This window comes from Nyctereutes procyonoides, unplaced genomic scaffold (assembly GCF_905146905.1).
Source record: "Nyctereutes procyonoides isolate TBG_1078 unplaced genomic scaffold, NYPRO_anot_genome, whole genome shotgun sequence".
Taxonomy (NCBI): Eukaryota; Metazoa; Chordata; class Mammalia; order Carnivora; family Canidae; genus Nyctereutes; species Nyctereutes procyonoides.
Genome location: NW_026575159.1, coordinates 32,992,353 through 33,005,102, shown reverse-complemented (window position 1 = coordinate 33,005,102; position 12,750 = coordinate 32,992,353). Strand labels below are relative to the sequence as shown.

General features: G+C 48.9%; 1 protein-coding gene and 1 pseudogene across 9 annotated transcripts in view; one reads left to right on the top strand and one right to left on the bottom strand.

Annotated features, from left to right (window-relative positions):
• Positions 1-12,750, bottom strand: part of MROH1 (maestro heat like repeat family member 1) — a 66,396-nt gene that overhangs the window by 44,788 nt on the left and 8,858 nt on the right. For all 9 annotated transcript variants that reach the window (XR_008662975.1, XM_055314160.1, XM_055314166.1 and 6 more), the window contains 2 exons: positions 3,303-3,369; positions 2,201-2,346 (listed from right to left, as the gene is read on the bottom strand). Coding sequence is in view for 8 of the 9 variants with exons in the window: in XM_055314160.1 (XP_055170135.1) it covers positions 2,201-2,346; positions 3,303-3,324 (168 nt within the window). In the remaining variant the exon portion in view is untranslated. Of the gene's footprint in view, positions 1-2,200; positions 2,347-3,302; positions 3,370-12,750 lie in introns of those variants that run through there.
• Positions 8,355-9,121, top strand: LOC129502509 (prefoldin subunit 3-like; annotated as a pseudogene).

Genomic DNA, 12,750 nt, shown 5'->3' with positions numbered 1-12,750 from the left:
AAATTCTCTGCTCCAGCTGCAACTGTGTCCCGTGTCACTCTGTTCTGATGTCGGGATCAAAGTCCCTTACGTGACTGGGGAATCCGTTCCACTCCTAATGGGGGGAGTGGGTTCACATGGTTCGTGCTGAGTGGCCCTGGGCAACAGGACCCACACCCACACGTGGGCTTGCCTGCTGCGGACCCTGCAGCCTCCATGGGGGGGACCTGGAGTGTGCTGACGAGCGGCCCTTCAAAACTCCCTTACGGTAGTATGACTTTCTAGAGAAAACCAGCCCAGAAAAGCAGTAAGAACAGAGAGAACAAAAACTCCAATCACTATTTGGAAGCTTGGTTTCCAAACTGTAACTTATTACAGGATCCCCTGAGATTCCTATGTGGAAACCTAATCCCAAAGTGATGGCAGTGGAAGCAGGGTTTTCGGGAGGCGAGTGGGCCATGAGGGTGGAACCCCACCAGTGGGGTCGGTGCCTTCTAGAGAGACCCCAGAGAACCCGCCTGCCCTCCGCCGTGGGAGGACATGGCAAGAAGGTGGCCTCTAAACCAAGCAGTGGGTCCCCAGCACACACAGAATCTGCCGCAGGGTGACCTTGTACCCAGGCCCACAGAACGGTGACTGGTGACTAGTACAAGCCTGCTATTGCTGGCGTGACCCCGACACACCAAGGTGGCTATTTCTGCCCCTGTTTCCCCAGGCACTTGTCTCCCACACTCCCTTTGGGGACAGTCCGTGGGATGTGAAGCGTGTGCACACTGTCCGAGGCGTGACCCAGGCAAGCTGTGATGAAGCATAAGGACGTGGCAGAAACTGGAAGTGAGGCAGCCTAGGGGAGAAGGAGGTGCCTGCAAGGGAGCAGCCTCTGTAGGAGAGCTTCCCACATCATGTGGGAAATATGCGAAGGTAAAGGAAGATCCTCATTTTTTAGTTGGTTAAATAAACCAAAAACGCTGGAAGAGGGGTAAAACCATGAGCTAGAAAATGACAAGCATGAAGCACACTTAATTTTCCAACGAATCACTATAGCTAACCGAGGCCCTGGCAGCTGCCTCCAGGAGGCACTCCCTGGCCACAGCCACACCCTCAAGTGGCCAGGGCGGCCCCAATCTGCTTTCACAATCAGACGCTGATTCAGCGCATCACGGCGATGGAGCCTATCAGCCCACGGAGAAGGACCCTGGGGTCTGGCACAGCAGCAGCACGAAGCTCCACAAACCACAGAAGAGCCATGGAGGATGCACACGGTGCCCAAGCGTGGGGGTGTGCCTTCCCGATGCACGCCACCAACGGGGCATCTGCAGTCACAGTGCCCACGGGCGCCCTACGGCTCCTGCACAAGCACATAAGCCCGAGGACAGCGAGGAGAGCCACAGGGAGGAAGGAGAGGCCCTCAGCATGAGGTGTCACAGGGCTGCCGCTCAGCAGGACGCAGTTGATCCAGGAGAGGATCAGCTCCCGCTGTAGAGAGATCCCTTTTTATCAAGGTGTCAAATCAAACAAAAAGAAAAATGGTCTTTTAAGGCTACAGAAGTCTCTCTCCCTTCCAGGATGGGCCCAAACCACATACTGAGACGGCACACGACTGCTCCAGAGGAGAGGGAGCCAGCAGTGTCAAAGACAAGGCCCAGGGGCCGGCAGCAGGTCCAGGAGAGGAGCTGGCTCCAGGCCTCCCCACGGCACGGGCGGGACATGCTGGGCAGCAGTGGCACCGAGACCCCAGGAGTGTGTCACACCTCTGCCAAGTTAGCAATCTGCAGGAGGGCAGCGAGGGAAAGGCCCCGGCCTCCTTGGGCGGCCCCCGCGGAGTCAGAGCACTGGTCCACCTGTCCCTCATTGCAGCTGATGACAAGGGGATGTTCCCCCTTGGGGGGCAGCACAGAGCCTGGCAGGAAGAGCTGTCCGGCCTCTAGCCAGTGAGTGAATGGGGATGGCAACACCAGGACAGCTGGACACTGTGCTGCTGACCAGCCCCACCCAGTGCCCCGTGACGGGACCAACCCACAGGCCACAAGGCACAGCGGCTCGTCTGCCCTGGAAACGCCCCATCTCTGGGGAACTTGGACTTGCAGGTGTGGCTTTCTGCCCACAGCAACCTGGCTCCACAGGTCTGGGCCCACCCTCCCCAGCAGACCCCGCCCCAAAGCGGCAGCCCCCCAGAAGGGCAGCTCACCTGCCCCCCACCCCGCGGCCCTGGCAGGAATACCTTCTCATGCTGCCACAGGTACTCCTCACAGGCTCTGAGTACCTCCGCTGGCTGTGCGTCTCCCAGGGCACACAGGGCGCCACACACCTGCTCCTGCACCAGAGGGTCCTTGTCGGTGACAGCATCCAGCAGGATGGTGGACAGCTCTACGAAGACAAAGCCCAGGGTGTGCGCTCAGGCCCGGCCAACCCTACCAGCTGGAGGTCGCCTGCCCCCTCACACTCCTGCACTCTCCCGCTGCCTCAGCAACCACCCTGCCGCCCACTGCCTGGCCCCCTTACACACCTCAGCCATACACACCTGAGGCACCCGTGCTGCCTCCCTCCACCTTGCTTGCCAGGGTCCCTGGGGCCCACTGGCGCCTGCTCTGAGGGCACTCTGGCTAACTCTACCCTGACCTTACACCCCAGGCTGGGTTTGCTTCACATCTCCTGCCCCCACTGGACCGCGGCTGCTGTAAAACGCAGATGTTACAGGCTGAGGGCCAGGTGCCTCAGGTGCCTCAGGAAGCTGCCCCCAGGTGGCCAACTGCCCCATGCTAGGGAGTCCGGAGTCCCACCAACTGCACCCAAAGACGACTCATCAATCCCATCTCCACTGGTCAATGCCCTACACCCTCCTGACCAGTTCCCCCCCGGCCCCCCTGGACAGGACCCTGTCACCCTCGGTGTCCCTGGAGCACAGGGCGTGGTGCTTGCCATGGTGCTTCTAGCACCTCACTCCTGGAGACAGAGCTCTGTGGGGCAGGGATGGGTCTCCTCGTGAGCTCAGCAAACTGCTGGCCGCGGCTACAGGGACAGAGCAGACAGCCAGAGCGGCTACTGGAGCCAGGCCTTGTGTAGAAGGGACAAAGGTGCAGGGCCCAGCAAGCACCACTCCCCGCGACGCCCTGAGCCAGTGGCCTACCCGCCCATTCGGCAGCTGCAGAGACAACTACTACAACTGCTTTGGTTTTCGTTGTCGTCATTGCTTCCTAGGGAACGTTGCTTCCTAGTGAACACGGAGAGAAAGCCACCCAGGCAACAGCCCTTCCCTCCCACCCTACAGGTGCCTATTCCACCCCTTGTCCCGCCCTAGGGGCCCACGCAGCCCACGCACTCACTCCTCACGTAGGGCTCTGTCATCTCGGCTTCCCTCACCCGGCGTGAGCATGGACAGCTTCTTTGCTTCTGGAGAAAGCAAAAGCAAGAGGTCAGCCGTCCGCCTTTCAGTTTACAGCCAGTCAGTGTTTGTGTAAAACATGAGCCCCAGGATCCCTGGGTGGCTCAGTGGTTTAGGGCCTGCCTTCAGCTCAGGGCATGATCCTGGAGTCCCGGGATCAAGTCCCTCATCAGGCTCTCTGTGAAGAGCCTGTTTCTCCCTCTGCCTGTGTCTCTGCCTCTCTCTCTCTCTGTGTGTGTCTCTCATGAATAAATAAAGTCTTTACAAAAAAATTAAAAAAAAAAAACAAAACAAGAGCCCCTGGGGGTGCTCCGTCCACTGAGCTTCTAACTCTTGATTTTGGCTCTGCTCATGATTGTGGGATCCTGGGACGGACCGCACTTTGGGTCCCATGCTCTGTGGGGAGTCGGCTTGAGACTTTCTCCCTCTCTCCGCCCCCTCCCTGTTCCACACGTGCTCCCTCTACAAAAATTTAAAAAAAAACAAACCCTCATTAAAAAACCCCACATGATTTCAGTCCCTTTTCCTGGGGGAGCTATCTGCCCCAGCTGGCAACCCTGCCAGGCTGTCTCCAGCCCACATGGGGACCCGGGCAAGTGCGGTCACTGCCTCCACCTACAGCAGCCTCCTTCACTCCGTAAAGAGAGGGCACACGGAAGGCTGGCATCACTGGCAGTCCGTGCGAAGCAGGGAAAGCTGCCCCGAAGGCCAAGAACAGGGCCCCCAATCTTGGCAGGCTCAGGTGCCCCGGGACGAGAGTTCTAGCACAGCGCTCAGTGAGTCTCCCTGGCCTGAAGCTGCATGAGCAGCATGGGGATCCAGTGGGTTCCCAGGCACCAGAAACCAATCATCCAAATAGCCCATGGCATTGGAGAGGTGCTGCTCTCGGGGACCCCGGGTGACTCCGTGGGTTGAGCATCTGATTCTTGGTCTCAGCTCAGGTCACAGTTTCAGGGTCATGAGGTGGAGCCCCACGTCAGGTTCCACACTCACTGGGGAGCCTTCTTGAGATTCTCTTCCTCTCCCTCTGCCTCTGCCCCTGCCTTACTCTCTCTCTCAAATAAATAAATCAATCCTAAAAAGGGGGGGGGGCAGTTTTCAAACAGTGCACACCTTGAAACAACCCAAAGAATAAAGTCTGTCAATACGCTAGTGCCTCTGCCTCTTCGCCACATGGTCACAAGCTCAAACCTATGTCATACTCTCCAAGGTCCTTAAGGTCAGAGGGGCGGTAGACCCTCAGCGTGGTGGCTGACACTATCACGGACGCCTCCTGTTTGCTGGCAACTCCGCCACCCCTCACCAATCACTTCCTCCCTGGGCCCTCCCCTCACTACCTCTCACACACAAAAGGACACAGATGATACAGGCGAGTTGCCGTGACCTCCCCTAACCGAGCCAGACGACACCCACCTGCCTACGGACATACAGCAAGGAAAGCAGCACAGTGAGAAATCACGGGGTGTGTGGTAGCAGAAACACAAGTGAGAACTCTAGTTCAGGAAGGCAGGCCAGCCCCAAGTTTGCATCCAGCCCACCAGAACCTCAACAAAATGACAGAAAAGATGCAAGTTTTTTTAAAAATTTTCTTTTAAAGTAATCTCTCTACACCCAGTGTGGTGCTTGAGCTCACAACCCCAAAATCAAGAGTCTCGTGCTCTACTGACTGAGCCAGCCAGGTGTCCCAGTGATGCAAGTCTTAAAAGAATAAATCCACAAAAGCACTAGAAAACCAGATAAAATTAGCAAACCAGAAATCTCCAGGAATCCCAGGCAGATAGAAAGCAGATGGAGAAGACTCTGGTTTGAAGATGCTGGCATCAGCAAGGTGTTTCCCCTTTCTTCCTGGAAAGTATCTAAAAGTACACATTTCATTTGTGGCAGAGCAAGAAGGTGGCAAAAAAAAAAAAAAAAAATCCCAAATCCCGGGCAGCCCGGGTGGCTCTGGTTTAGCATCGCCTTCAGTCCAGGACATGATCCAGGAGACCCAGGATCGAGTCCCACGTCAGGCTCCCTTCATGGAGCCTGCTTCTCCCTCTGCCTGTGTCTCTACACCCCCGTCTCTATGAATAAATAAATAAAATCTTTAAAAAAAAATCCCAAATCCTAAAAGAACGATAGGCTGAAAATGTTGCAGCTGTCAGGCAGGGTATGAGGTATGCTGGCAGCAGGTTCCAGAAAGAGTCCAAAGATACTTCTCAAAGGCGGTGGGACATCATCAGATAGAACCCAAACCCTGTGGGCAGCCCGGGTGGCTCAGCGGTTTAGCGCTGCCTTCAGCCCAGGGTGTGATCCTGGAGACCCGGGATCGAGTCCCACGTCAGGGTCCCTGCATGGAGCCTGCTTCTCCCTCTGCCTGTGTCTTTGCCTCTCTCTCTCTCTCTCTCTCTCTCTCTCTCTCTCTCTCTGTGTGTGTGTGTGTATGTGTGTGTGTTGCTCATGAATAAATAAAATCTTTAGTAAAAAGAAAAGAAGAGACGAGAAAAGAAAAAAAAAAGAAAAAAAGAACTCCCAACAGGCCATGAATGAAGCTACTCCCAGCAGCCAGAGGGGACAACATCACAACTCACAGCGTATTGGGAAGGGCATTCAAAAGGGCTTTGCCACAGTAAAAAAATTAGCCGTAAAATAAATGCTGTTCTGGTCTTATCTAACAAAGCTAAAAGTAAGACCTGAAAAAATCAAATTATTTCTAAGTCACTTAGCTACATCCCAGCACAAAGTTCAAGAATCATAAGAGAAACGCAAAAATATCCAGCACCAACAATGTCTGGCATCCAATCAAAAATTACCAGGCATACAAAGAAGCAAAAAAATACAACCCATAATGAAGATGAATCCAGCAATACAAACTGATCCAGAAATGATGGAGAAAAATTAGTAGACAAGGACATTTAGACAGTTTCATATACTGTACAAATTATAGATTTCTCTATAATTGGCAAAACAACTGTACATATAATCAGTAAGGGTACAGAAGACCTGAACAATACTGTCAACCAACTTGACCTAAGTAGTATTTACAGAACTGTCTATTCATCAACAGGAGAATATATATTCTTTCCAAAAGCACATGAAATATTTACCAAGACTGATTATATTCTGGGCAGTAAAACAAATCTCAGTAAATTTAAAAGAACTCAAGTTATACAGGGACACCTGGGTGGCTCAATAGTTGACCGACTGCCTTCAGCTCTGGGCATGATCCCAGGGTTCCAGGATCAAGTCCCCCATCAGGCTCCCTGTGAGGAGCTGCTTCTCCCTCTACCTGTGTCTCTGCCTGTCTGTCTCTGATGAATAAATAAATAAAATCTTTAAAAAAAAAAAAAGAATTCAAGTCATACAAAGTTTTCTGACTACAATGGAATTAAATTAAAAATCAGTAAGAGAGGGATCCCTGGGTAGCGCAGCGGTTTGGCGCCTGCCTTTGGCCCAGGGCGCGATCCTGGAGACCAGGGATCGAATCCCACGTCGGGCTCCTGGTGCATGGAGCCTGCTTCTCCCTCTGCCTGTGTATCTGCCTCTCTCTCTCTCTCTCTCTCTCTCTCTGTGACTATCATAAATAAATTAAAAAATATATATTAAAAAAAAAATCAGTAAGAGAGGGATCCCTGGGTGGCACAGCAGTTTAGCGACTGCCTTTGGCCCAGGGCGCAATCCTGGAGACCCGGGATCGAGTCCTACGTTGGGCTCCTGGTGCATGGAGCCTGCTTCTCCCTCTGCCTGTGTCTCTGCCTCTCTCTCTCTCTCTCGCTGTGTGACTATCATAAATAAAAATTTATAAAAAAAATCAGTAAGAGAAAGCCATCTGAGAAATCCTCTAATATTTTAAAAACTACTCAATATGCTTCAAAATAATGCATGAGGCAAAAAAGAAATCAAAAGTAAAATTAGCATTTTGAAGTGAATGAAAATGAAAAAATATATCAAAATTTGGGGGAAATTTATAACACTAAATGTCTGTATTAGAAAAGAAGAATGTTGTGATCTTCCACCTTAAGAAACTAGACACTCAAGGGTGCAGGGATGGCTCAGTTGGTTAAGCGTCTGACTCTTGATATTGGCTCAGGTAATGATCTCATGCTCATGGGATCAAGCCCCATGTCAGACTCTGTGCTTAGCGTGGATGGAGTCTGCTTATCCCTCTCCTTCTGCTCCTCCCTCCACTCATGTGCTCTTTCTCTCAAATAAATAAAATCTTTTTTTTAAAGATTTTATTTATTTATTCATGAGAGACACAGAGAGAGGCAGAGACATGAAGCAGAAGGAGAAGCAGGCTCCATGCAGGGAGCCTGACATGGGACTCGATCCCAGGACTCCAGGATCATGCCCCAGGCCTCAGGTGGCGCCAAACTGCTGAGCCACCCAGGTTGCCCTCAAATAAATAAAATCTTTAAAAAAAACTAGACACACAAATGAACCAAAAGGAAATAATAGATATTAGCACATAAGACAAAGAAATAGAAAACAGAATAGAAAAAAAATCTATGATACCAATGGCTAGTTATTTGAGAAGATCAATAAATTTGATAACCTCTAGCCTGACAGATCAGGAAAAAAAGACACAGATTACCAGTTTCAAGAATGAGAGGTGACATCACTATAGATTCTAGAGATACTAGAAAGAAAATAAAAATACATTATGAATAACTTTATGCCAGTAAATTGAACTTTTTTTTAAAGTAAACTGGACCTCTTAAAAGAAATAGACAAGTCAGGGGCACCTGGCTGGCTCAGTCGGAGAAGCGTGAGACTTTTGGTCTCAGGATCATGGTCATGAGTTCAAGCCCCATGCTGGGTGTAGAGATTACTTAAGTAAATAAGTAAGCTTAAAAAAAAAAGAAAAGAAATAGACAAGTCAATTATACCTCAATTAAAAAAATTATAAATAAGACATAAGTTCCTTAAAACACACAAACCACTAAAGCTTATGAAAGAGGAAATAGATAATCTAAATAAGGTAGGCCATTCGGCGTGCGCTGGCTTCTCCTAGATGGTGACGACTAAGGACGGTTGTGGCTTGGGAGAAGTGGCCGCAGGGAATGGGCAGCGGCTCCCCCTGGGGATTCCGGAGGCCGTGTTAGTGGAAGATGTAGATTCCTTCATGAAACAGCCTGGGAACGAGACTGCAGATACAGTGCTGAAGAAGCTGGATGAACAGTACCATAAGTATAAGTTTACGGAACTCAACCTTGCTCAAAAGAAAAGGAGACTAAAAGGTCAGATTCCTGAAATTAAGCAGACTTAAGAAATCCTAAAATACATGCAGAAGAAAAAAGAGTCCACTGGTTCACTGGAGACCAGATTCTTACTGGCAGATAACCTGTATTGCAAAGCTTCAGTTCCTCCTACTGATAACGTGTGTCTGTGGTTGGGGGCTAATGTAATGCTTGAATATGATATTGATGAAGCTCAGCATTGTTGGAAAAGAATCTATCAACTGCCACAAAAAATCTTGATTCTCTTGAGGAAGATCTTGACTTTCTTTGAGACCAACTACCACTGAAGTCAATCTGGCCAGGGTTTATAACTGGGATGTAAAAAGAAGAAACAAAGATGATTCTACCAAGAACAAAGCATAATGCTGGCAATTAAAAATGTGGTTCAGTTTTCCAAACATGTTATTTTAAGTACCCCAAAGTTTATACCTAAAGGTTGACATGACTTTGATAGATTTTTTTTTAATGGCAAGAATGGTAATTAAAACTTCAAAAAAGATAGCCACCATTTTATTATAGAAACAAAGTTAGTTTCAGATATTTTATGAAATCAGCATTATTTTATTTTCAGCAAAGTAAATGCAACTTTTATCCTTTTTTTTTTTTTTTTTTTTGGTTTGTCATAAAAAAAGTCTTAGCTGAGATGGCTGAGGTAGGCTATGGAAGCAGAATACTGAATACTTTTCTTTATTGGCTGATATTTACTCTCACTTGATGTGGCTAAACCAGTATAGAGGTAGGAAAAATAGTTTAAATATTCCCAAACTTGTTTTCTTTAGTATATGTGGGGCTTTATGGCTCTCTGTTGCTATTATTTGTGTTATATAAATGGATTTTCATGAATTACTACTTAGCCAATAACTATTGCAATAGTCTGTACTTTTCAAGAAATGGTAATTTGCCTTCCCAAACATAAGAGGGCTGTCTATTGAGACAAGACTTTTTTTTTAAACCCCATAGAAGTGCACAATGTCTTTGCAATGCCAGTGTAAGGGAGATCTGGGCCAACATGAAATAATAAAATTTTTTAGCCACTCAAAACTCTCGGCTAAGGCAATTCTGTATTTCTTAACAGTCTCCAAAGCAGCTGAACAAGAATACTAAGGTAAATATAAATCTGCAGTGGTTGAAAAGATTTGTGAGCTTTTTTATTCATGATAAAATCTCATACAAAGAGTAGAAAAATCCCTGTGGAAAGCCATTGGTACAGTGGCTAGCACTCGGTTATAGTCTGATAACACGAATGTATTATTCCATCTCTGTGTAGTACAACATATACTTGTACAATGTTTTGTACTTGTGTTTCATGATATTAAAACATTGAAGTTAAAAAAAATCTAAATAAGGTAGTATCTAACTAAGAAATTGAACTTGTAGTTAAAAACCTCCCCACAGAGAAAGCTCGAGGCCTAGATGGTTCTCCTGGGAAATTCTATAAAACATTTAAGGAATAAATAATACCAACTCTATATGAATTCTTCCAAGAAAATTGAAAATAAGGGAATACTTCCCAACTGATTCTATGAGGCCAGCATTATTCTGAGAATAAGAGTAGACAAAGATATTACAAATAATAAACACCATAGACCAATATCCCTCATAGATACAAATGTAAAAATTCTTAATATTTTATCAAATCACATACAACATGTAAAAAGAATAATACATCATGACCAAATGGGGTTTATACCATGAATATAAGCTTGGCTCAGTATTTTTTTTTAAAGATTTATTTATTTATTTATTCATGATAGACACACAGAGAGAGAGAGGCAGAGACACAGGAGGAGGGAGAAGCAGGCTCCTTGCCAGAAGCCCGACGTGGGACTCGATCCTGGGACTCCAGGATCGCGCCCCGGGCCAAAGGCAGGCGCCAAACCGCTGAGCCACCCAGGGATCCCTTGGCTCAGTATTTTTAAGCAGAGCCAATGTAATTCACATTGACAGACCAAAAAGGGGAGGGGGGGACCATATAATTGTTTCAGTAAATGCAGAAAAAGCATTTGTCATAATCCAACATCCACTTGTAATAAAAATTATCAGCAAACAGGAATAAAAGGGACTTCTACCTGATAAAGAGCACCATTAGGTGCTCCTTATAGTAACTTCATTCTTTTTTTTTTTTAAAGATTTATTTATTTATGATAGACATAGAGAGAGAGAATGGTAGAGACACAGGCAGAGAGAGAAGCAGACTCCGTGGAGGGAGCCCGACGCGGGACTCGATCCCGGGACTCCAGGATCGCGCCCTGGGCCAAAGGCAGGCGCCAAACCGCTGAGCCACCCAGGGATCCCAGTAACTTCATTCTTAATGGTGAAAGACTAAATGCAGTCCCTTTAAAATAGGGAACAAATGGGGGGGCAAGATGGCGGAAGAGTAGGGTCCCCAAATCACCTGTCCCCACCAAATTACCTAGATAACCTTCAAACCATCCTGAAAATTTATGAATTCGGCCTGAGATGTAAAGAGAGACCAGCTGGAATGCTACAGTGAGAAGAGTCCGCGCTTCTATCAAGGTAGGAAGACGGGGAAAAAGAAATAAAGGAACAAAAGGCCTCCGAGGGGGAGGGGACCCGCGAGGAGCCGGGCTGAGGCCTGGGCGAGTGTCCCCAGGACAGGAGAGCCCCATCCCGGAGAAGCAGGAGCTGCACCAACCTTCCCGGGCGGGCGGAAAGGGGCTCGCAGGGAGTTAGAGCAGGACCCAGGAGAGCGGGGATGCCCTCGGGCTCCCTGGGACACTAACAGACACCTGCGAGCGCAGGAGAGTGCTCCGAGCTCCCTAAGGGCTGCAGCGCTCACAGGACCAGAGCAGCTCGGAGGGGCTCGGGAGCGGCTCCAGGGAGGGAGCTGCAGGGCGGGAGCGCGAATCCAACAGCGCAGGCCCCGGAGCACAGGGCGCCGGGACACAGCCCAGGATCCGGCCTCCCCCTGGGACAGGCAGAGGCCGGGAGGGCCCAGGACAGCAAGGACGCTCCTGCCCCGAGCTGAGCAGATCAGCGGCCCCGCCCCGGAGCCTCCAGGCCCTGTAGACGGAGAACCGAGAGCCCCGAGCCCCGTAGTTCCTGCGGAGGCTAAATCCAGGCTTCCAGAGTTGCCATAGCAACTGCAGCTGATCCTCCTGGGGCCCCACGGGGTAAACAACCCCCGCTGAGCCCGGCAGCAGGCAGGGGCAGAGCAGCTCCCCCAAGTGCTAACACCTGAAAATCAGCACAGCAGGCCCCTCCCCCAGAAGACCAGCTAGACGGACCAGTGATACTCCCCCGTGTTCCAATACAACTTGTTTTTGGCCACTCTGCACTGAGCAAAATGACTAGAAGGAAAACCTCACCTCAAAAGAAAGAATCAGAAACAGCCCTCTCTCCCACAGAGTTACAAAATCTGGATTACACTTCAATGTCAGAAAGCCAATTCAGAAGCACTATTCTACAGCTACTGGTGGCTCTAGAAAAGAGCATTAAGGATTCACGAGACTTCATGACTGCAGAATTTAGATCCAATCAGGCAGAAATTAAAAATCAATTGAATGAGATGCAATCCAAACTAGAAGTCCTAACGACGAGGGTTAACGTGGTGGAAGAACGAGTGAGTGACATAGAAGACAAGTTGGGGGATCCCTGGGTGGCGCAGCGGTTTGGCGCCTGCCTTTGGCCCAGGGCGCGATTCTGGAGACCCCGGATCGAATCCCACGTCGGGCTCCCGGTGCATGGAGCCTGCTTCTCCCTCTGCCTGTGTCTCTGCCTCTCTCTCTCTCTCTCTCTGACTATCATAAAAAAAAAAAAAAAAAAATCTCTTTAAAAAAAAAAAAAAAAAAGAAGACAAGTTGATGGCAAAGAGGGAAACTGAGGAAAAAAGAGACAGACAATTAAGGGACCATGAAGACAGATTAAGGCAAATAAATGACAGTCTAAGGAAGAAAAACCTACGTTTAATTGGGGTTCCCGAGGGCGCCGAAAGGGCCAGAGGGCCAGAATATGTATTTGAACAAATCCTAGCTGAAAACTTTCCCAATCTGGGAAGGGAAACAGGCATTCAGATCCAGGAAATAGAGAGATCCCCCCCTAAAATCAATAAAAACCGTTCAACACCTCGACATTTAATAGTGAAGCTTGCAAATTCCAAAGATAAAGAGAAGATCCTTAAAGCAGCAAGAGACAAGAAGTCCCTGACTT